Source organism: Amblyomma mixtum, chromosome 5 (assembly GCF_055824585.1).
Source record: "Amblyomma mixtum isolate Tamu chromosome 5, ASM5582458v1, whole genome shotgun sequence".
Lineage (NCBI taxonomy): Eukaryota > Metazoa > Arthropoda > Arachnida > Ixodida > Ixodidae > Amblyomma > Amblyomma mixtum.
In genome coordinates, this window is record NC_143016.1 from 178,070,907 (window position 1) to 178,095,204 (window position 24,298).

Here is a 24,298-nt window from a genome sequence, read left to right on the forward strand (position 1 = left end):
TTGTTTGTGTCACTCCTTCGTCTCCTGTCCCGTTCTTGTTGCGCTGTGAACAGAATCATGAATGTGACCCCCCCCGTGCTCACTGATGCTCTCTCTCTGTCTGCAGAGGAAGACGTACGCCCGGCTGCTGCGCCGAGTGCAGGAAGAAGAGGACCTGGAGAAGGTCTTCCACACGTGGGAGCTCTGGATATTCCGGGGGCTACCCCTCTACCACCTGGTAGGCACTGCTGTGCGAGCCTTGAAACAGCTTTACACACAAGTATCCACAATTTTGTCTACTTTAATTGCAGCCAGGCTGTCTTCACAGGGTAATTGCAGGCATCGCTTAATTCACTGTATCCTAGTGAACAGCTGCTTAATTTGAACTGCCGGCTTGGTCCCGGCCAATGCCCATGTAAATCTATGTCCTAAGGCGCTTGCTAATTCAGACGATATTGGTTTCGCACTGGTTAATTTGAAAGGGCTTCCAAGAGGAGGTCGCGTCCAGGTATGGCCGGCATGGCAAGGGGTCATCCCTTCTCAAAACCCGAATTCCACACTGCAGAGTCACTTAGGCTGGCATGATGGCAAACAGACAGCTCCGTTTCTGAGTTTGCGCTTAGTTTCGGTTCCTTGAGCTTCGTGCAAGCCCACGTGATTTGAGGTTCAACCAGCCAGTATGAACCAGCCAACCTAACACAGCTGAGGACCATTTCGCACGCTGATTGGAGCATTGCTGGCATTTTCTCCCTCCCCCCCTTTTTCTCTCACTACTTCGATGCCATTTCCTTTGCTTAAGTCCATGTGCTTTCGTTCTTCCAGTGTGCTGAAACAGCGTGCCACCTATGATGAGTGTGATGCGCTAGATTTGCTTCGATGCTTCCAACAGTATGCACTTAATATAGCATTGATTTTCACTGCCGTGCTGTTCTGATCTCTAAATGAGGCGACGATTGCCCAGTCTTTCACTACGTAAATTTACCGTGTTGTATGATACAGCACAAAGGATGAGGACAAACAGACACAGCACAAGACAGACACAGCAGACACAGCACAAGAGAGTGGCCTTTGTTGTTAGAGCAACATGGTAATTTTGAGCAGTGACAAGTGCTACAGTGACTCGTGCATCTATAACACTGTTTGAATGTTCGCTAAGTGCCTTCAACCCCTGACTAAAACACAAGCACCGTGTCCGTATTCCCGGGACGTTGTTGGACCTGGGGTCACAGTCTGGCTCAGACCGTGTTTGTTGTAGGCCTGGGAATCAAGAGGCACTCAGGGCAGCACTTGTCATTGCTCAAAACAAAATTGTTGCTATTGTGAAGAAGTAAATGGACCCCTTCGCTGGACGCCGACGAAGAAGAAGCAGTTGTGGGATTGTCATCGCGCAGATCGTGTTGGTCTTGATTGCCTCGCTTCCTCGCTGACCTCGACGCCGTCCCCTACGTCGTCCTTCTACATTTGGTGGAAGTGCGGCCTAATCTCTTTTCCTCACGTATGGCAAGACGAGCTCGTATGGCTGAAGACGAACACCCACCGACCGCCCCGATAACCCAGCCGGTTGTCTGCTCTGGCTCCTTACGCCAGCGCGACCCTGCACTCTTTAGCGGGACTGACGACACAGACTGCGATTACTGGCTTGCTTCATACGAGCGAGTGAGTTCATACAATGAGTGGGACGAGGTCACTAAGTTAACAAATGTCATCTTTTATTTGATCAGGGTTGCCAACTTGTGGTATCGTAATCACGAAGCCGATATCACGACATGGGACACATTCAAGGCTAATCTTACCACCGTGTTTGGTCGTCTTGCTGTACGCAAGCTCCGCGCCGAACAACGCCTGCACAATCGATCACAGCGGCTCGGCGAAACATTCACAAGTTACATTGAAGATGTGGTCCATCTCTGCAGTCGCGTCAATGCACAGATGTCCGAGAAAGACAAGATCAAGCACATCCTGAAGGGCATTGAACATGACGCCTTCCAAATGTTAACATCCCAGGATTTTACTACTGTTGCCCAAGTTGTCAACCTTTGCCAGAGCTACGATGAGTTGCGCAAGCAGCGCCTCATCACTCGACCGCCTCCCGGGCCTGTGGAACCACTTTCTGGTCTCTCCTCTACATCTGGGAGCTCCACGCTGCTGCAGCAGCTCAAAGATTGCCTCGCTTCCTCACCGACCTCGACGCCGTCCTTCTTCTACACTATAAATATACAACGAAGGCCAATGTCCTTGCAAAACATTTAGTCTTCATGGTCATCACCTGGCTCGGAGGAACGGCCTGCGAGTATGTGTATAAAATTTTATGATGAATTGGGAATATTGGGAGAACTGTTAGGGCTTTGTAAATGATTGTACTAGTTATACACACTGTGGGTCTAGTTGGTGCATGGTTTCATAAAAAGATGAAGCGCACGTTTGTTTGCTCTCCTCTGTCGTCATTATGTTGCATGTCTTGGATGTGCTGTAGTATGTGTGTGCATGCGTGTATGTGCATGTGTATGTGCAGTGTCCGTCCAGCATGCTGTATAGATTTTTGGGTACTCCTGGGTGAGAGCTTAAGTGTGAGGGGGAGGGAGGCACTTGAGTGTTAGACTAAAAGTCCTGCTTACATTAAGCTATAAAGAGTTACTGGAGCTTCTAAGAGAGCCAACATCTCCCACAGCACATTTAATTAACACCTGAATATGAATGCTCCATCGTTAAGAGCATCAGTGTAGATGGTTACAGTGGTGAACTTAAGTTTCCTTGAGGCTGGATTCTGAAGAAAGGCAAACGTTGATGGGGATGGCCAAAAATAAGGCTGGGAGATGAGATTAGGCAATTTGCTCGTATAAACCGGTTGCAGCTGAACGGGATAAATGGGGGATCACTGTGAGAGGCTTTTGAACTGCAGTGGACATTTACAGGGTGTGATTGGTGGATTAGAGCACTCCCATTGTGAAAAACCAGAAGAGACTGCCCAAACTTGCCAGTTCTTTTTATCACAGGTGCCTCCAAACGAGATGTGTGAGTGTGCCATGAGCGCCTAAAAATATCTGTTGCATTATAGCCTTGCAAAAAGATAGTTGCAGAAAGAACATTCCCTCCCCCCTCTTCCCCTAATTTTTCTTATGGGTGGGAGGCTTAGCTTATGTAAATGGGAATTAGGTAAATAGGACAGGAAGCGGCTTGAAGTGGGCTCTTGTCTGCGTCGTCCTGTCTGCCTTTGGAGCTCTTTCTTTGGAAGTGGAGAGCTCAGCCCCCCCCTTCGTAAAAAACATGAGAAGGGGCCTGGCCCGCCCAGCACCCCTTTCTCAGGCATCCATGTACATAACTTGCTTCTGTGTGTCGTCTTTATGTTTGTGTCATTTCCCGCTGCGCCAGTCATCGCAAAGCATGCTTGACCTACTCGCCTCAAGTTCTAAGCTTCCATGATCTTGCTTGAAAGTGCATTGAAGTTTTTTTTCCTTTGCGATCTCATTTTGTTTCTCTTGTTCGACAATGACCTTTTTGTTCGTTTCTTGCATTTTTCTTTCTCTCCTGCTGTGAGGGTTCCCCTCTGGAGCCACGCAAGATCACACCATCTTTTTTCTTTCCCTCTTTCTCATTTTGTTTCCCCTTCTGCAGCACGGCTACTCAGCTGCATCATGAGCACCCAGCCCCTGTCAGTCGGCCAGGCCATGTCAGATACGTGCTTGGCTCACCCGTGCAGGTGCGCTCCATGGACTGCTTCCTGCTGGAGGGGGTGCGTGCCCTGTACCGCATTGCCATGGCCATCCTGATCCTCTTCACCCAGGAGCTGTCCCGTGAGTACCCGTCTGCTGCTGCACCACTTGTCGTGCACACTTCTGGTGGCGTTGTTTCCATCGTCCGCTGGAGCACTGCAAGGGCGAGCGGGAAACTTTGGAAGCAGGTGAAGTGTTGCGTCTGTTTAATGGGAAATGTAGTGTGCCAACCCTGGCAGTAGGTAAGGAAGAACAGTGCACATGTTGTGAGAAAAGAGGGAACGAAGCTGATACTACGCAGCAGCGAGCACAGGATGGTGAACAGTGGCGAGCATATGGGCGGTGATCGGATGCATCAAGCTGTTCAGGAGGCGACGGATGTGGCGGGGGCTGTGGTGCCACGTAGATGTAGGTTCGTGGGTACTCCTCGGGTGGTAGCGCACTACGACGACAGAGACGTGCAATGTGACCAGGGACACCACATGAATAACAAATCGGAAGGTTGTCACGGATGCGCCAAGGGTGCACACAAGCAGGGTCGACTGGGTTGCAAAGGCAGGCAGCTGCGTCGGCGGACAGAACAGGAAAAACGTGTCGGCCCTTGGTCTTCAGACGGCATTGGTGTATGTGAGCAGCGCCACAGCAGGGGCTGGCAGACAAACAGGTAGTAGCGCTTCGGACACTTGCTCGCGAATCACTGTTTGGTCGGTTGGAGGGAGGTCCCTGAACGATGTGAAGAAGTGATAGCTGTCGGGCCTCCTCCTCACGCACAAAGTCTTTGATCTGGTCCAGCAGCGAGCTGTGAGAGGTTGGTGCAGTGAGGCTGGAAAGCGAATCAGGCTGCACGGAGGGTGATGGCACCGGAATGCGCTGTTCGTGGAGCTCATCGCAGCTCCGACACAGGGTGAATACTTCAGCAACGGTGGTAGGGTTCCGGCGATAAGCATTTGAAATGCTTCTGCTTCAATGCCTTTCAGGACGTGCTTGATCCGGTCTGCCTCGGACATAGATGAGTCTACCCTTGTACAGAGGTTGATGACGTCCTTGATGTAGCTGGTGAACGATTCACCCTGCAGCTGGACTCTCACTCGCAGGCGCTGTCTGACATTCAGCTTGTGTACTGCAGGGCACAAAAGATATCAGAAAAGGTGCGTTTAAAGGCCAACCAGGTGGTAAAGTCTGCTTCATCGTTTCGGTACCATAGGCTGGCCATGTCAGACAGGTAAAACACCTCGTTGTTTAGCTTCATGGCGTCGTCCCACCGGTTGTGGTCGCTTAACCGCTCGTTGGAGGGCAAGCCAGTCCATGTCGTGGTCATCAGACCCACTAAAGATGGCTGCATCCCGCTGTAAGAGAGCGCCAGGGAAAACGACGGGCTTAGGCGAAGGGGCAGATGACTGCCTTGCGTCAGTGGACATAGTTGAAGCTATGGTCCTGCTGCGAAGCTCCAGGACATAGACCAAAGGCTGCACCCAGCACAGCTCCACCTAATTATAACAGGATTTCCAGGGAAAACAGCCTAAGGACAGCTAACCATAACGGCACTCCAAGCTCTGGTCATCAGCCCAACGACCTCGCGCCGTGCGCTGGCGGTGCGGCTGCCGCTGCTGCCCATCTTCCTCTTTACAGTAACACTTTGTTTTTACTGAAAATAGAAGTGACTCTTTGCATTATTTATAGTTCAATTGTGCATCATAATCAAATGTATAATACACATTATAATCGAAGATTATGCTCATTATAATCTAAAATTCTTTGGAGAAAAGGCACACTGTGCCGTATTTACTCGCTTATTGGTTGTGTCACACAAGTCGGCCCCCAACTTCAGGAAACCAAAAAACAACAAAAGAAAAAGGTTAGAATGCCATATTGATTGACCAACGGAAGCTCTGAGCCACCAATATCTAATTAAGGTGACCAGCACGACGCACCACATACCGGAGCTGTGGCACAGCAGTGAGAAACTTGCTGACAGGAACAGTACACCCTTATACGCCAAGTGCAAATTCAACGTATCATCCCAAGGAAATGCGATAGAACATGCAAGACATAAAGGGCTTCATATCATTCTATTAAAGTTCGGCATACACCATCAACGTCCGTAGTGTCGCCGGCGTCATGCACTAATGCCAGCTAACGGCAGTGTACAGAACACTTGGCATTGCTGCTGCACTCAAAAAGCCACTCTCACTGCTTCTCTTGGTGTCTGACACATTTTGTGGAATCGTTGAACTTGCGTGCTGCCACGCAATTTTCCGACTGCTCCACGCGTGAGACTACAATGGCTCGTTTAAATGTTGCCGAGAGCAGCCACCAGCATTCAGGAGTAGTGACTTGCTGGAAGGTTGTGCGAATCGAGTAGGAGAAGTTTCATTTTTATGACAAGGCCTCTAAAGCACACGGTCGACGAGGTGATGGCACTGCAGGACTGTGCTTTTTTTTTTTTATCAATCTTATCTTCTCTGCTGTTATTTGAAAAGTCATTATTTCTTCTGCCCAGCCTTCCGTGTACTGTGGCCTCTAATGCATTTGTGTTTTTTTTTTCGTTTTTTTTTTTCTTTATGCGCCCGCAAAGTCAACCCTTGTGTTACAATCATGGTTGCGTTACATTTGGGTAAATACGGTAATTCTTGCCAAAGTTAACACGGGTGGCAAGGCAGCATGGTGGTAAGCCATACTTTGCAAAAAAGAAAAACAATAGAGAACAATTCTGCTCTGCTTGCACCTTATTGTCTGCTGTGGTATATATAGTTTTGTAGCTGGTAGATGATCAGAGCCCTGCTTTTTGTTGTGATTGCATTTTTAATCATTTCAAACCCCTAAAATGTGTTCCCATTCATGTTTTCTCTGTCTACGCTGCTGCTCAGGGAGGAAGAAGAATAAAGGTAACTGCACATTTACAGGAGTTCAGTTGGGAGGAGACAGCTGTGTAGGGCTTCTGCTTGTGCTAGTCGGTACAGTCTTTGTCAAAAGTAACCAGGCTGCATGATTTAATTCTAGCTTGTATAGTGAAGTCCTTGTGGCTTTCCTAAAGATCAAAAGGTGTTGGAAGGTAAGAAGACCCCCAGACCTTACCTTTAAAGACCATCTCAGCTTCAGGAAAGCTGTAAGGGCTCCACTGTACGAGCTAGAAGCAAACCATGCAGCCTGGTTACTTTTGACAAAGACTGTACAGACTGTACATCTAAAAAAACACTAAGAAATCATACTGCTGTGGCACCACGAGGACAGGGAAGAAGACAGAGTCCTCGTGGTGCCACAGCAGTATGAATTCATACCAACTCACCCAATACTCCACCCTTTTGAACTAAGAAATCACACTGCCAAAGTGAACAATGGAGGATAAAGCCTCAGGGTGCCTGCTAACTTTTCGACAACAGGACTTGTCTTCTTCCGGGCAAAGTGCTCATCATTGGCGGGGTTTAAATAGGGCCTTCACTCCGAGGAGGAAGGCATGGTAAGGGCACGGTGCAAGAATATTTTACGTGTTGACACTGACCGCCCACTGCGGCGAAGAGCGCGCATAAATCATGTTCGTCCTCTAGTTCATGCGCCGACCGCAGTGGCGTGGGGGCGCTGCGGAATAGTTGCCATTCGCTTGGAAAGCAGCAGACATGACTAAGCTGCTTGCACGGCTTTTAGTCCCATTTTAGGCTGTGTTTGTCAGTGTTTTGTACTGCAAGAGTGGATCACAAGGTGTGGACATTAGGTTCTCGGGTTCTATGTTGTGGTAGGCACCATGCACAAAGTTTGCTAGAACTAGCTTTCTGTGTCGCGGTTTGGGACCAGCCGCAGTGATCGTTGTGCAAACACACGTGGTGGCGCGGGCCGATGTCGTGATGGTCGTCGCGGCCTATGTACTATCAGGGACAAAAGTGGTATACTCCACGCGCCGGGAGACTGAGCAACAGAAAACTGCATTGCAACGCCATCTACAGGCGGCATCTGGGATCGAGACAACCAGTGCGTGACCTTTAATGTCAGCAGGCACGTCACTTGGCTCATTTCAATGTTTCGTGCTTTAACTCGCCAAAATTCCACAGTTTTCCGTTGCTCTGGATCCCGCTACATGGAGTATACCACTTTTGTCCCCGATAGTGCATAGTGGCTGTGATGTGTTGGTTGTTGCTGTGGGACACCTGATGGGTCCAGCCGGGTCCAGAACTTGACTAGACGCTATCATGCTTCGTATCAACTGCAGATCGGGCTACCAGAGTTGTCCAGACCAAGTGTCACTTTTTAAAGCTGCATCAAAGCCTGCTCGCCTAGAACTCTGGGGGCAGTCATTCCCCAGAGCAGATAGGATATTCAGGGTGTCTACCAACCGGGAAAACCGGGAAAACCGGGAATTATCAGGGAATTTGGACAATCTGGAAAAACTCAGGGAAAACTCAGGGGATTTGTGCTTATATCAGGGAAAAATAGCTGCATTTCTACATAAAAAGAATTAAAGGCGCGATAATGCTGCCTCGTGTAAACGATGCGGACTGGCATTGCACGGATTGTCCACTGCGGCGTTACGCGTACTCTCCTCAGCGAGCGCCGGCCTCCAACGTTTTGCCGTCAAGTGGAGCATCCCAGCAAGTCAAGGGAGAAAACCAGCCAAAAAAGACGGAAACACAAGAAGAGAACGACACAGAACAACGGCTGGACTAACAACTGAATTTTACATTGAGTACAGACCGCCAAGTAATCACCACGCATGCGCCAAGGCAACACTCAAACATGATCACTCAAATAATCAAATTCTTTTGCCGTTAATGCTATCGATGGCGAGCTGACGCAAGCATCACCATGTTTGGCAATCTGGAAGGCCTCAAAGATATCACGAGCCTTCCGTGTTTTTCCGCAGCCCAGGATGGTGACATCTGCGAAACGTGGGGAACATTTTCCGGGACATCTACTGCAATGCAGAGCAAGATTACCATCTTCACCAGCGCCGACTTTTGTTTGTTTTGTGAAGATGGTAATCTTGCTCTGCATTGCAGTAGATGTCCCGGAAAATGTTCCCCACGTTTCGCAGATGTCACCATCCTGGGCTGCGGAAAAACACGGAAGGCTCGTGAAATCTTTGAGGCCTTCCAGATTGCCAAACATGGTGATGCTTGCGTCAGCTCGCCATCGATAGCATTAACGGCAAAAGAATTTGATTATTTGAGTGATCATGTTTGAGTGTTGCCTTGGCGCATGCGTGGTGATTACTTGGCGGTCTGTACTCAATGTAAAATTCAGTTGTTAGTCCAGCCGTTGTTCTGTGTCGTTCTCTTCTTGTGTTTCCGTCTTTTTTGGCTGGTTTTCTCCCTTGACATGCCTTACCAACAGGCCCACCATTCTTCCCTGATCCCAGCAAGGCGGCAAAACGCTTCGCGGCGCCAGCGGCACTTCGAATTTTGAAGCGTACTTTCCGGTGCTTCTCCGGCGCTGTGGTTCGCGCGTGCGCTGTTCGACGGCCAGCGGCCTCCCCTTGTTTTCCGGTGTTTCTGAGTGAACTCTTCCTCCCTGCGCGTCTCTCTGAAGGAAGCGTCCATTTCTGCCGCAGGGGGTGCACACACGCGATGCAGGCAGCGCAGCTTTGGGAGAGGGGGAATAGTTTCCCGCCTTATCGCGATCTGGCGACGCTGGCGAAGCAACGAAGTCTGTCCGTACTTAGCTGCGCCGTTTTGAACCGACTTAGTTTTAATGACTGCTGTTTTAATGACTTCTCGGCCACGTCGTATTTTCCGACCTGCCGCACGCTAGCCGTGTTCGAGAGCAAACTCCCAGCCGTGTAGCTGTTAAGGTGCTTGGCCGTCGAGCTAGAACAGCAACGCTCCGCGGCAAAGCCATAAACCACGATGAACTATCGCGCTACCGCAGATCCCGGCACTTGACAGCAACAAAAAAACAAAAAAAAAACGAGCTAGAGATGCTGATGGCGATATGGATAGCGAAAGCTCGCGGCGGAGGAAAACGTTGATGATGATGATAGATGGATGGATGGATGGATGGATGAATGAATAGGAGCGCCCCCTTTGAAACGGGGTGGTGGCAATTGCCACCATGCTCAGCTTTTCTTTATTTATTATTTTTTTTGTTTACTGTGTTGGCAATTCTCATTAAGATTCTACATCAACTTTGCCTACGGTTTCCTACTATTCTAACCTTATTCCACATCTCTGCTTTTCAGCCACCAATCCTCCAATCGCTTTTTGCTGACTTCCACTGCAGATTTATTGACATGACCATTGTTATCTTTAAACCCTAGGGCCTCAGAAAGAGTGACTGTGCCTGCATCGACATCCGGATGGATACCATCACATTTGATTATGAGGTGTTCAATTGTTTCCACAGATCTACCACACACTGCACATGTGTCATCTTCTTCGTTAAATTTCTTTTTGTAGCTGCGCGTTCTAAGACACCCTGATCTAGCTTCAAAAAGTAGGGCACTGCCTCTTGAGTTATCATAGAAAAATTCTTTCCTGATCTGCCTTTTCCAGAATCGATATAGTTCTACACTATGTTTCTTTTCCATTGAATTCATCCAATTTTTAACTTCCGCGTTTTTGACCTGTCGTTTAATGCTCTTTCTTTCTCCGTCCTCATGACCGGCATACTTACTGGTTAGTTTTCTAGTTCTTTTGCGCCACTGTGAGTCAACGTTCTTTCTGTATAAATATTTAAATACCTTAGCTGCCCATCTGTTATCGTCCAATTTCCTCAGGCGTTCTTCATATAGTATTTTACTCTTAGCTTCCCGTGCCTCGAACGATGCCCAGCCCATATCCCCTTGTACTGCCTCGTTTGTGGTTTTGCCGTGGGCACCTAGTGCTAATCTTCCAACAGCTCTCTGATTTACGTCTAATCTCGACTGAACTTCTGCCCTTAAGCACAGAACCGCATTGCCGAAAGTAAGTCCCGGCACCATTATTCCTTTCCAAATACCTCTTAGTACTTCATATTTGTTGTACCCCCATAATGCCCTATGTTTCATTATCCCGGCGTCTCTTCGTCCTTTTGCCCTAAGAGCCTGTTCATGCTTTTCCGTGTATATCTGCCCTTCGTTTAGCCATATCCCGAGGTATTTGTATTCGGCCACTTTGGGTATTTCGTGGCCTTGTATTGTAAGCACCTGATCAGTTGTATCGTTAAAAATCATCACACCTGATTTAGTTGCGCTAAAACTGAATCCTAGAGCGTCTCCTTCGTCTCCACAGCAATTAACCAAAGTTTGTAAATCTTCCTGGCTATCTGCTAACAGTACAATATCGTCCGCATACATTAAACCCGGGAGTCGCTGCTCAACTACATTTCCGCCTAATCTGTACGATAGATTATAACCCAGATTACTTTCTTCTAGCCTTCTTTCCACATTTATCACGTAAAGCATGAACAGCAGCGGTGATAGAGGGCAACCTTGCCTTAATCCTTTGTGCACCCCTACAGTTGTGGTACTTTTTTTCCCTTCCCATGTAATTTCAACTTCATTATCTCGGTAGATTTCCTGTAGAAAATCAATTACCTCATCACCAATACCTAAATCTTTCAATATGCTCCACAGGAGTTCCCTGTTCACGTTATCATATGCACCGCTTATGTCTAGAAAGGCTATAAACAGAGGTCTATTTTCCGCCTTAGCTATTTCTATGCATTGGGTAAGCACGAACAGGCTATCATCTAACCGCCTACCCCTTCTGAACCCATTCTGAAGTTCTCCGAGTATCCTATTCCCTTCTACCCATGACTGCATTTTTAATTTCACCGCCTGCATTGCCAGCCTGTACATAACAGATGTTATCGTAATCGGACGGAAGGATTTTATGTTCATCTTATCTCCTTTCCCTTTATAAATCAAATTCATTTTACTCTGTCTCCAGCTGTGCGGAATTTGCTTATTTGTTATGACTGCCTCCAATGCTTTTATCAGCGCGTCCTTGCTTCTTGGGCCAAGTTCATTAATCAGCTTAATTGGAATTTCGTCTATCCCTGCGGATGTGGTTTTAGGAATATTCGCTTCCGCCTTTTCCCAGTTAAGACTAGTCAGTTCTAAGCTGTTCTCTTTTGTGCTGTCCTGTGTTGCCGCCTCACTTGGGGAGATTACCCCATTGGCGTCGCTAAAAGACGCAGCTATAAAGTCCACAGCATCGTCTCCCTCCGAACATTTTCCCTCAGCATCTATAATCTGTTCCTGCTTTCTTTGATTTGTTTTTCCCAACCAGCTTATATGGTTCCAGAATTTTCTTGGCCCCCCTTTATTTGCCTCGCGAACTTCAGCCAGCCATTTATCAGAGGACTGCTTTATTTTAGCCTGGACTAGGACCTGAACTTGCTGTTTCTTTTGTCGATAAGATTCCCATTTTTTTCCTATTTCCTTTACAGATAACTGCGCTCTCTTTGCTTCTCTGTGTTCCCTTGAAGCCACCCGTCGTTGTTCGATGGCCTCCTTAATTTCCATATTCCACCAGCTTCGTGGCTTCCTCTTTCCTCTCCAGCGGTTAACTCCTTTCACTTGTTTCATTTTTGTAGCGATGAGCAGTTCCAACTGATTATAATCCCAATTTTCCATGTGGCGTTTCTCAATTACTTCTTCTATATCGGCTGATATTAGCGCTATTTGTTCATCATTTAATTTTGCGTTGATAAGCTCTACCTCGGGCGCCCTCCGTGGGTGGCGTCTGGAAGCTCCTGTGCGCGTGTGTGGCCTCCACGATCAAGCGCCCGGTGCGCTCAGCCGGAGCCGATCGCAGAGGCCTCGGCGCGTGCATTCCGAAGGCTATTCCCGCGTGGGTCGTAGAAAGTTTCGGTGCGGCCCTTCCACAGATCTTTTTTTTTGTAATATTTTCTTCGGGAAAACGGGGTGCGGCCCATGCACGAGTGCGTTTACGCGGTGTGTTCAATTTTGAGTCGAAAAATTTCCGGAAATTTTACCCCGCTAATAGGCGCACCCCGAACTTTGAGCCGAATTTTCTGGAAAAAAAGTGCGCCTATTATGCTAGTAAATACGGTTAAAAGCTACTCCTTACTATTCAAATAAGACTAAATCGTTTTTTTTTTTATTTTTTAACATGCTTACTGAAGAGTGATACCGTCAGGCGGCTTTGTGTCAGGCTGTTTTTGCATAAACCAAAGTAATGTGTCACTCAGGGAATTTAACAAATGCACTCAGGGAAAACCTGGAAAACTCAGGGAATTTGGAAACGTCAACTTGGTAGACACCCTGGATATTGCAACCGAGCGACCACATCTGCGCAAAGCACTTTCCCGGGCATGCGATATAAAATCACGCTGTGTTAAGTTCATTGGCTAGGCACTTTTAAATGCACCCAAGAAACCGGTGCTGTTTATCTGACAAAACAGGCAAGTTGAAGAACGCCCCCTAGAAAACGACAGTCTGCAGCCACGTGTGCCAAGCAGAAAAGCAAGCGGTCCACACCCGCACCCACCGCTGCCACACTGCCCTCAGGTACAGCCTGTGAAAGACAAAAAGACGCCAATTCATCATGGAGCGCTCAGAAAAAAAACTGCACACAGGTGGCTGGAGTACATCATGCGTGCCAGCTGATCAAGGAGCATGCTCTTCTTCAACCATGAAACTTGGAGGCGCCTCCTCACTTGAGTGCAAGCTCCGTCTTCATCGGCATTCATGGTGCTAAGATCTGTTCTTCTGTGCACTAGTCCGGGCACTTAACATTCTATGTGCTCAGTGTTCCCTGTACATGCAGCGGAGCAATTAATTGTGGTCGGCGATCTCGTGGCCAGTTTCCACCCGCTGTGTACATTTTGGTGCCACAAAACATGGTAAGACATGCCAGTAACATTTATAACAAATGTGTAGCAGCATAATTTGCCGGACCCTAGAACTCTCGATGTAGAATTTCGTGGCCCAATATTACCGAGGTAAAGAAGTCGCTTTACCATGCCAACTGCAATTATTTTCAACTGACATCTGCCGATCCCAGTTTAGATTCGTGTAAGTATTTTACCTCGGTGCGTGCACGCCCATCTTTCCTTGAGGGAGACAACAGCTCAGCATCGTCATTGTCAGCTTGGCAGGAGGAACGCCAGGGGAATTTTCACTAACCATTTTCGCGTCGCCACGCAGGCAAAAGTGTACTGCTCTAGCCATTGAAAAGTCGCAAATGCGCACTTGGTTTCCTTTCGGTCCCTGTGCTCGTTCGTATAGCAGTGGAGGCGTTCCGCAACGCAGCACTAGAGGGTGGGTTCTATTTCTGTCTGCTGAGGCTATATTTCTGATGCAGGTCAAATGTGCAAACGACCTTGAGGTTTCTTTGCACATTAAAGAAGTTTGCCGAAGTTTACCTTGTTCTCTACAGGACGAGAATCATCTTACAGTGTCGGCGCATTGCACTGCTGAAGCAATGTCTGAATGTATGCGTAGGCTGTCTGGCCCAAATGTGGGGACATGCGTGTTGCGGCCGACCTTTTGTGTGTAAGAGTCGGTATAGTTAGCAATGCTCTCAGCATTCGTGAGGATGAATGAAAAAAAGCTTTGCAGTGAACGCATTTCAATAATGAGCTCAGAAGGATCACAGGGCAGCGTCCTCACTGGTGTTCCACCCATTCATGCAGTCCCAGCAAGTAAAACACGAAGTCGCCCGAAATTATTTGGTGTCAACAGCAGTTTCAATTCTTGTGTGCCTTACTGCACTTAGCACGCCGCGGCAACGACCAATTGCGCAACACCTGCATTGCGGCCACTGCAGTTTGGCAAGTAGACAAGCCTCCGTCGTAGGTGCCATCTGTCCGCGCTTGAGAGAAGCACGAGGAGCAGTTAACAAGATCTGGTCGCGCCGCCAGACGGAGTGTCAGCACTTAAGTATATGCTTACACCGTGGGTTAGGGGGAGGGGGTATGAAGTGGGAAGGGTGTAAGGATGTGGAGCGTGAATCTTGCCCAGGCATGATGGCTGCTAAAGAGGATTGACTGGTGGACCTGCAAAACTGAAGGAAATAGGTCAGCTCAGCAGAAACGAATCCAGGGATATGGAGCGTGGAGAGATAGTGGACGTGGGCTTGAAAGGCTGCGGGTTGAGCTAGACAGGTGGCATGATAACCCCGCCCAATGATGAATGCTTTGCCCAAACAAAGACGAGTCCTCTTGTCGAAACAATGGCAAGCGCCCTGAGGCTACTCTCTCCCTTGTTCACTTTGTGGGTACTAAGAAACCAGCTACCTGCCATCTCTCTGGCGCGGACGAACAAATCACAGAGGTGAACAGGCAAGGAACTAAGGCACAGACAGATGGGTTCTTCAGAGTTTCACTGGCTGAGGTCGTGACATCAGATGTTTTCCTAAGCTGCTCATCCAAAAGTTTTGCAGCTTCGGGGCACAACACTATTAAAGTCTCGCCAACATCACCCGCACGATCTATTGCCCCCTCAGTCCTGGCTTTGCCAGCACCGCTGTGCTATGGGAGGCAGAACTGCAGTACCATCCAGTGGAATGTGACACCAAGTTGCCTGCACTCTGCAATAAGGTGGTTGTGTGGCCGTGTTCTGTTGTCCTTGTAATTGTACATCTCTCCGTGTGTCCCGTGTGTTTTTCAGCTCGAATTAAAGTAATTTTAATTCAGCGCTATCTTCACATTCCAGAAACTTGTTCCCCAATGTAACTGCTGTCTTTATTTTCTCCACATTATCATTCTTAGTTACTATTTTTAGTTTGGTCCCGATGTGTTGACTTTGCACCATGGGCATGGGCAGCATCGAAGATACATGTATCTTCAGTACTATCTTTCGGTATATTTTATGTATCGGTACTAGGTATCATGTGCCAGAAATGAAATTATCGGAGTACAGGTATCGAAAATACATTTTTTGTGTACTGTGTATTTTAACGATACTCGGTACTGAAGAAATCGTGTGCTGCAGATTTTGAGGTTGCTGTGCGTCAGACTTTCGGTCGGCAGTGCTCGCTCAGGCGGTAGCACACTGAAAGAAAGGAATGGAGTAGAATTAGGCAGAGACAGTATCAATTCTATTGACCTGGTCAGTCTGGTTTCTTCCGAATTCGTTGTTTGGCATGTAGACGACGTATGTGCTGCGGCGCTTCTGTACACTCAGTGGCAGAAGGGACAAAGAGACAGGCTTACCATTGTGGTAGAAACAACACCCTTTCACCTCTATTCCAAGCTGCGGTGGTTACCAACAGAAGAGGGAGACTTTCACCATCAGGCTCAGGAGCTTACAAACCATTTGTTGTTCACTTTTTCAGAACGGTAAAGGTCACGCACTCTTCCACTCAGAGGTCATTGGTGTCGTCAGCGCTGGCAGCATCAGATGCATCAGTTGACCCACTTTTTTCGTTTGGAGAAGCAAGTGCTACAACTAGCTGTAGTTATCTGGAGATGCTAGCGAAACTTGAGTTTCTAAACTATGCCCTCGGGGCGACATGGCTATGCTTCACTCCTATCCGTTGAAAAAAAGGCAGCTTCATTTTATAACATGGCAACAGGCCGGTTTCCAGCAGAGAGGCCTTTTCATGTGGTTTGCTTATAGCACGGCAGCATCACGGGGTTATTTCAGACTGGCGGCAGTTTGAGCAAGTTGTTCCTTAATACCATGTGGTAAATGCAACGCCTTTATAACAGAGATTACCGAGATGTGTTCTGCCTCATAAAAGCTTTCAGCTATTTTATTTTTTGTTTTTGTTGTATATTAACTAGCTTTTAATGCAAAATGCTCTGTGCTGTTAAACTGCTGTAGAAATAACTGCTCAGCTTTCCCAAGTGCATGGAGCTTGAGCATTCTGTCAAAGGGCAAAGGCAAAGGGCTAGGCAGTCAGTTTTTTTTTTTTAACTGGAAGTGAAGTAACTGTGCTCAACGAGATGGAAAGTGGATCACAAAAAGGCAGAACAAGACGGGAAAAATCTTGCACTAGCAATGGATGTTTTATTTTTGAAAGTGCTGAGCTTTTATGCACCAAAGAAACTGAGGTAATATGAAGCTCCTTTTAAGTGATTTCCCCGAGTGCTGTGATGGAGAATGTGAGAAAAGTGATTGTGTGCTTCACTGAGTTATTGCCTCGTATACAGCACGCTAGAAACAGTGCTAAAGCAGAGCATTGCAGTTCATGTCAGGTATTTCATGTAAAAGCACATCTGTCTGCCTGAAATTGCGTGTGCTGCCTCAACCAGAGTTTGTTGGGTTTGTAGTACTGTGCAGTTGGATGTCACTATTACGGAATAGTCTGCACCAACCAAGATAATGGATGTTGAAGTGTAATGTGATTCCTCGGAGATGCAGCAAAACCCTGTTTATAATGCAACACTGCCAGCATCCTTCAACTATGTTATAATAGTGTTTAAGCATGTGTTGTAACAATGCCTGCTGCTGCAGACAAGCCAGTTTTGCTGTGATCAGTGCGGCTGCGTGCTGGCAGCTGCAGTGGCAAAAAAGCCATGGTAGGGTGACACCATGTGTGAAGTTTCTCTGTGCAAAATGACACTGGCCCTGTATGTGTAACATCTGCAGCAGAGGACCCCTTGGGAGATGGCACGGCAGATGCAGGAACCTTCCTGGATGGGATCATAATGTTCTGCAAGCAGATGCCGTACAATGTCGACAGGTTCCTCAAGGCTGCGTACAGCATTCAGGTGTGTGCATGGCTCCCTCCAGAAGCATGTCTGGGAGACATGGCAGGCTTGCTGTCTGGAGGCAGTGGGAAAGAGTTTCCACTTCGCTGCGAACGCCAGGGCTGCACATCAGCCCAGCGGCGGTGGTGCTATTTTTCAGTTGTGAAAGGAGGAGTGGGTGTTGCTGCTTCAGCGCTTAGGCACTGCTCCGGTTGCAGGCACACTACCCCAGCAAGCTTGCTAACCTCACGGCCTTATTTCAGAGTGGCTGCCCCTGGCTTCTGCTTTCCTTGGCACCTACTTGTTGCCTTAGCAAGCCAGCCTCACTGCTCAGGGTGTCAGACATTGCCATGGCACCCACCTATTAGGTGCATAGAACAAAAGCTCTTCCCTTCACTGCATCAAAGGGAAACGAAAGGGAGCACTCTCAGTCGAACCTTGCGAGCCACCCCTTCATCAGTGCAGTGGTGGCCATTGCAGCAGTGTGCACAGCTAAGCCTGGCACATAACAGTCATTCAGCAACTGCAGGCATAGCCACAGGACATTCAGGATTCAGTGAGTCCAGTCCTTGGTGCCAGATTGCAGCCTTGCCGACTTGCTGTGCCTATGGTCACCTAGCATTTGGCGCTAGCATTTGGGAGCCGAAGGCATGTGGTGCATCTTGCAGGCGCTTGACAAACAGGCAGATTTATGGGTGTCTCTTGGAGAGGCTGGTTGCGGGGATAAAGGGGGGGGGGGGCCTATTAGCATGCTACATTGGTGGGTCTCGAGCGTGAAAAAAAAAAAATGGAGTTTTCCATGGTTGTCCCAAGAAAATTTCTTGTGTGGGGTGTGGTTGGCTCCTCACCCTTCCTCTATAAATCCACTGCTGTTGAGAAGCCACTCACAGAAGCGACACGCAGACTTGCCTTGGAACGGCATGCTAGCTGCCTTAGCAGCTGACAGCTCTGAAGGGGTCATGACAACTAATGGGGGATGCCAGCTGGGCAGCTGAAAGACAAAGGGTAAATTCTACACTTCCTGGACCATCCAGCCTCCATTTACTTCACTGTTTAAGAAGGTAACAGGAAAATACCATTTTTGGACACCCTCTTAACATACTCACTCACTGGCCTAAAGTTTAGTGTGTACAGGAAGCCCACACAATCCAAAAGGTGCCCCGATTTCAAATCTGTGCATCCATTAGCTCACAAGCACTCATTCATGGTGTCACTTGTGAATTGGGCAGTCCGCATGTGTTCCAATGAGCACAGCCTTAAGCAGGAACTTGATACAATAAGCTACTTGGAAAGGAACAGATAAGCGTAAAAGCTTATTGAAAGTGTGTCCAGAAGTCAGTTTGACAAGCATTCGCAGCCTGAGCACATACAAGATGCAACAGCGTTATCTCAACCGAAATGCCCAGCGGTTCCTATTTCTTAGGGATAAGCGAAGATTATGTTAAGAACAGGTCTTAACATAGCACAAGGTCCACATTGTCCACGTGCCGACTAGTAAATTGCGGAAGATCTTGTGAATGTCAGAAATGCTGTGCCTGGTTTGAAGTTCACGATTATCGTTTATAATAGGGGCCCCAAACACACACTGCATGCAGCCAGCTAGCGTTCCAAGTTTCATTTTTATTCTGAAAGCCCATGCAACTTCACAATGCAGCTTCACCATAGACTTGTTTTCCAACTGAAATAAGCCAAAAAGTTATGTCCGAAGATGGCACTCATTCTTTGCAGAAAGGAAAAAAGGCAGGGGCCCCTTAATCTGTGTTACCTTCAGACGGACGTCAGCTGCCTTCAAGAACACGCGAGGAGCAAGAGCCAGCCAACCATTTCTCTCTTTCACACCTTTAAAACAAACAGTAGACCCACTTCCCACAGCACAGGGCAAAGGCCCGCCTCCTTCCTTTTCCTGCGTAGCCTTCGCTGCAGAGCCACGAAAGCTGTCTGGGAGTGGACAATTTCCACACCAGGGTGGAAGTGGAAATTGAAATGCACTCACTTCCCACCTTTGCCTTTATTCCCGACTGTGAGTCACTAACTTTCATCTTGTGTAAGGAGAAAGTATTGGGTGGTAATAAAAGGCATGGACGATGCACTTCCCAGTAGCCACAGCTCAGATAATCTGTAAATTTGCCTATTACCTGTCTCCCAGGGCACTCCAGCTACAAATCACATTCCAAAGACGAGACTGGCAACTACAGGCAACTGATGGAAGATCTGTAGAAACTGAGGGCACACCTTGGATTGCACACAAAGCATTCCTATGTGAGCAGGCTGGAAGAGCTGCTTGGTTTCTTTGTTTGTTTAGGGGAGGAGTTGCGCCTGCAGCCCTTACTAAGTTCTCACCTCCTTTGTGAAAGAAGGATAAAGGATGTCCATCTGCCATTTATTTCTTCCTGCTCAGGCCACGGACTTCCTGACTGCCAGCAACCCTACGAAAGCTTTGTCCTCCCTCATTCTTGAAACCCTGCTCTTACCCTCAAGTACATTTCCCCGTTTTGAGCACAGCAAAATTGTGGCTTGAAATATCAGGACAGCCATGGTGAGGAAGGCTACTAGTATGAAGGGCTGTACATTTAGCTGGTGCATATCATCATCTACCGAATTTAGCAATTCAAGGTCAAGGAATTCCAGGGGAGCATTAAGGCACATAGAATTACGACACGTTTAAACTGGCTGCCACCTTTGCTTGTTTCCTTCAGTGCATTCAGTGAGTGCCAATGTTCACAGTGCTATGCAAACGATCCTACAAAGGCATACAGTTTCGGATGAGGAATGGCCCCCTTAGCCAAAAATACTTGTTGCATGCCTGATAGCCCACCAGTCATTTGGAGACATTGAAATTCACATACAGCATACCACACCCACTTTTTTCGGAGGGTTTTTTCTGTTTTTTCTCACCCTTTATGACATCATTTGAGGAGCTTTACTAGATGCGCCACCGTACCGAACTCCACTCAGCGATAGCCTGCTCTAATTTGTGTTTCACTTCTGCCACTTCTATTTCAATATTTTCTATAGCCCTTGGGGCAGTAAGTACACAGGCTTTTTGCAGTGAAAGTTCAGTGTTGGAATGTCACTGCCAAAGGCTTCACTGAAACAAAAAATCGAAGATGAGAAGTGCTGTTTTCAACCTCGATGAGAACAGTCATATATCTTCACTGAGTCACTGGACAAGGTGATGTGTTTAATCTGCCGCCTGTCTGTGTCTGTGCCGAAGGAGTACGACATGTGACGCCACTTCATGTCCTGTCATCATGACAAGCACAGTGCATTAGCTGGAAAGGTACGTGACTGCAGAGTGGATAAACTGAAGGTATCACTTGCAAAACACCTAGAATTTTGCCAAATGCCTGCCAAAACAGAAGAAATGGTGAGAGTTTCATTATTTCCCATCCAGTTGCAAAATCTGCAAAACCTTTCGTCAATGGGTGATATGAGAAAAACTGCTCACTTGAAGCCACCGGCACTATCTATCCCGACATGAAAAAGGAATTTGAAAAGATAAGCCTTTTTCACCCAGTACAGTTGTGGAGACAATTACTGAGATTGGCCACGATATTCAAAATGCTGTAATTAACAGGTGTCAGGACTTCGAAGCCTTTTCTTTTGCCACTAATGAAAGCACTGACATTACAGATAACACTCAGTGTGCCATCTTTATCAGGGCCGTAGACAAAAATCTCAACGTGGCCGATAGACTGCTGGATATTTCCACCTGGTGTTCTCGCGAGGCACATGGAGCTGACTTCGAAGGGTCTTGCGCTTGCTGGCTGCTGACTGCTGCTTGTGCGAGGACTGTCTTCCTGTCTTCCGTGACATCTTTTGGTGTAGGCACTCCGTAACGATCCCAGCTCCTATGCTCCTCCGCACACACTGGATTCCAGTCCTCTGCCAGTCGACAGCCCTGTACACCGTGATAGGTGGAGAAACCAATGCCTGCCCCTGAGCACGGGCGTTTGGAGTTTACCACGGCGCCCGCCCATTGACCTGGCATGCAAGCTGCAGTCTACTACTCTTTACAGATCCTGCTACTGCCCAAACCTTTCGAACGTAGTCGGCTCAAAGACGTCCAGGACTGGCTTGTCCAGTTTGAACAGGTCGCCTTGTTTAACCAGTGGCATGACGCCGCCAAGCTCCAAAGAACCTTCTTCAGCCTGGAGGATGGCACTCGTACTTGGTATGCCACCGCGGTGGCTCAGCGGTTATGGTGCTCGGCTGCTGACCCAAAAGACGCGGGTTCGATCCCGGCCGCGGCGGCTAGAATTTCTTTGGAGGAGAAATTCTAGAGGCCCGTGTACTGTGCGATGTCAGTGCACGTTAAAGAACCCCAGGTGGTCGAAATTTCCGGAGCCCTTCACTACGGCGTCTCTCATAGCCTCAGTCGCTTTGGGACATTAAACCCCATAAACCAACCAACCAATCGTACTTGGTATGAAAACCGAGAGGATGCCTTAACATCATGGCGCAAATTCCGCCAACGCCTCTTGGAGACCTACACTAGCACTGATCATAAGGGATGGGCTGAACGGGCTTTGCAGTCTCGCATTATTCAGATGCCAAACGAGACTGTAACCAGGGACATGGAGGACATGACATGGTCGGGAATGCTGACCCGGCCATGCCCAAAAAGAAAAAGGTGTGCCACCTCATGCATGGCGTTAAAGAGTAACTGTTCGCTGGCCTCATGTGCAGTTCACTAAGGACTATTGCAGAGTTTCTCATGGAAGCAGTCAGGATGGAGAAGATGCTTCTTCAGCGGTCTACCACCTACAACAGTAATATATTGTAACTTGGTTTTTAAGGAAAGGAAATCTGTCTCATCTGTCTCACTTATCTCAGTGGACACCTGAACCACTCCATAGGAAAACGGAGGAAGGTAGGAGTGAAACAACAAAGAGAGAAAGAGGTGGGGTAGTTGAGGTCTCCGGAATAATTTCGACCACCTGGGGATCTTTCACGTGCACTGACATCACACAGCACACGGGCGCCTTTTGCGTTCCGCCTCCATCGAAATGCGGCCGCCGTGGTCGGGTTCGAACCTGGGTACTCCGGCTCGGTAGACGAGCGCCTTAACCACTGAGCCACCACGGCGGGTCTACAAGAGGCCGATACTTGCCGTTTCAGTTACAGAGCCTCTTCCTGCCTTTGGGGCTAACCTCGATCTTCTCTGTGACCTGATCCGCTCTGTATGCGCGAAGAGCTCCAGACGCTTCTCGGTGCTCCCCAGCCAACGGTCAGCTCTCTTGCTAGCCTCATCTACGAAAAGGTTCACTAAGCATTTAGGCCTTCACTACCATCAGCCAACAGATGCTGAAGCCTTGCAATGCCCTACGCCAGTTTCGGCGCCGTTCCATTTGTCCAATTGTAGTGTAGCAGCCGCGCTCGCTCACTGTGGTGAACTGTGGTAGTGAAAGACGACGACGATCCTGAGGTGTGACGCTCGCTCGCAGCCCGAACGCTTGGCCTGCACCTTTGCTGAACGTTGCAAAGCGACCTAGGTTCTGCTCAGCCACAACCCCCTCCTACACAATCAAGGCTCACTGTTTTCCATGTAGCCTGACTCGTACATCGACAATCGACGGCCACCCCAGCAGAAGATGGACCTGTGGTGTGCCCCAAATCGACAGCGCCTGTGCTTCCACTGCAAGGAACCCCGTCATCTGTATCGCCAGTGCTCACATTGACACTTGGGACTGCAGGGGTTTCTTGTTGATATGCCCTGCCCTCCATTAAGTCAATGACCCCGTGAGATTGAGGACTACATGGCCCAGCAGTGCGGGGCACAAACTTCCCAGCAGCAGTCACGATCCACGTCTCCATGCCGACCTTCTTCGCAGCCCCACAGCTCCTCCTGGATGGTGCAGCAGCGGTCGCCAAGCTCCTGCTGGGAAAACTTAAGACAGCGACCTCCAGGGGCAAGGCTGCTGGCAATCAACACAATGAAGACACCCCTGACAACATGAACAGTGACCGAACATGGCACCGACGGCAATTCATGAACTCAGAGAAACATTTTCGCTGGATATGCCCACGCTTCTCGACGGCTATAAGTTAGCACTTTGGTGAACACTGCCGCTGATTTCTCAACTTTAAAAGAACTCTGAAAGGGGCTGTCAATAATTTTGCTGTATGCCTAGGATGTTAAAGGACGCCATTTCACAAATAACCTCCAGCAAGAATTTTTTTAATGCGTTTTTTGGCAGCTTAGTTACATGTGGTTCAAATTTTAAATTTCCGCATTTTTGTGCCTTTCTCTACCCTCTCGTCACTTTTGCACACTGTAATATCGGCGCTCCCCCGCCGGCCCCGCTCACTCGGACCCTCCGCCAACTGCCAGCACATGCGAGAGTTCCCCGGGTCGTGGAGCTTCTGGTCGTGGCCTGGTAGCTGTGTGATATCAGAAAAAGTTTGCACGGCGAACCAATGATAGCCCTTCGCTGCTGACATAACGAGCGCTGCATGACACGTTCTGCGCAAATTCAGGCAAAAGCCGGGCACCACTGGTCGCTCCAAGGCGTAGAAGCGCAATTCTTTAAAAGTATATTGTAAATGATTGGCTCGCTTTTGAGGTCTTGTACGCGTCATAAACGCTCGGTGGTCTATACTCTACGTAATGCAAGTGTATTATAGCCAACCTGTAACATCCTTTTCAGGGACCCTTTACACGGAAAGGTAGTGGCACTTCTTACAAAACTAATGGTGCCACGGTCTGGCTCACAGATTCACACGGCTGACATGTCGTAGCTCCACTTGGCCTGTGCACGACAACAGTCCAAATTCGCAGCTCCACATTTGTTGTCAGCTGCCTGGTTCTACCTGACTGCTTCTGTGACTGTATCCTCGGCGTTGATTTTGTCCGGTAGCATGGAGCCAATATAGACCTCCAAAAGCGCACTGTCGCATTTTCAACTGAGTAAGCTGATGTTTACATTGAGGACCTCCAATGCTGCGCCGCTCTTCCAATTTCAACCGAGAACATTTGAATTCCGCCAAGCACCGATGTTGTGAGTGTTAACTGCGATGGACTGCATGATGGGATA

The 24,298-nt window shown here is 48.3% G+C and overlaps 1 protein-coding gene across 5 annotated transcripts in view; it reads left to right on the top strand.

Moving 5' to 3' along the window:
- Positions 1-24,298, top strand: part of LOC149344911 (GTPase-activating protein skywalker-like) — a 64,056-nt gene that overhangs the window by 17,426 nt on the left and 22,332 nt on the right. For all 5 annotated transcript variants that reach the window (XM_089546400.1, XM_089546398.1, XM_089546397.1 and 2 more), the window contains 3 exons: positions 107-217; positions 3,677-3,770; positions 17,161-17,282. In XM_089546400.1, coding sequence (XP_089402526.1) covers positions 107-217; positions 3,677-3,770; positions 17,161-17,282 — 327 coding nt within the window. The remainder of the gene's footprint in view (positions 1-106; positions 218-3,676; positions 3,771-17,160; positions 17,283-24,298) is intronic.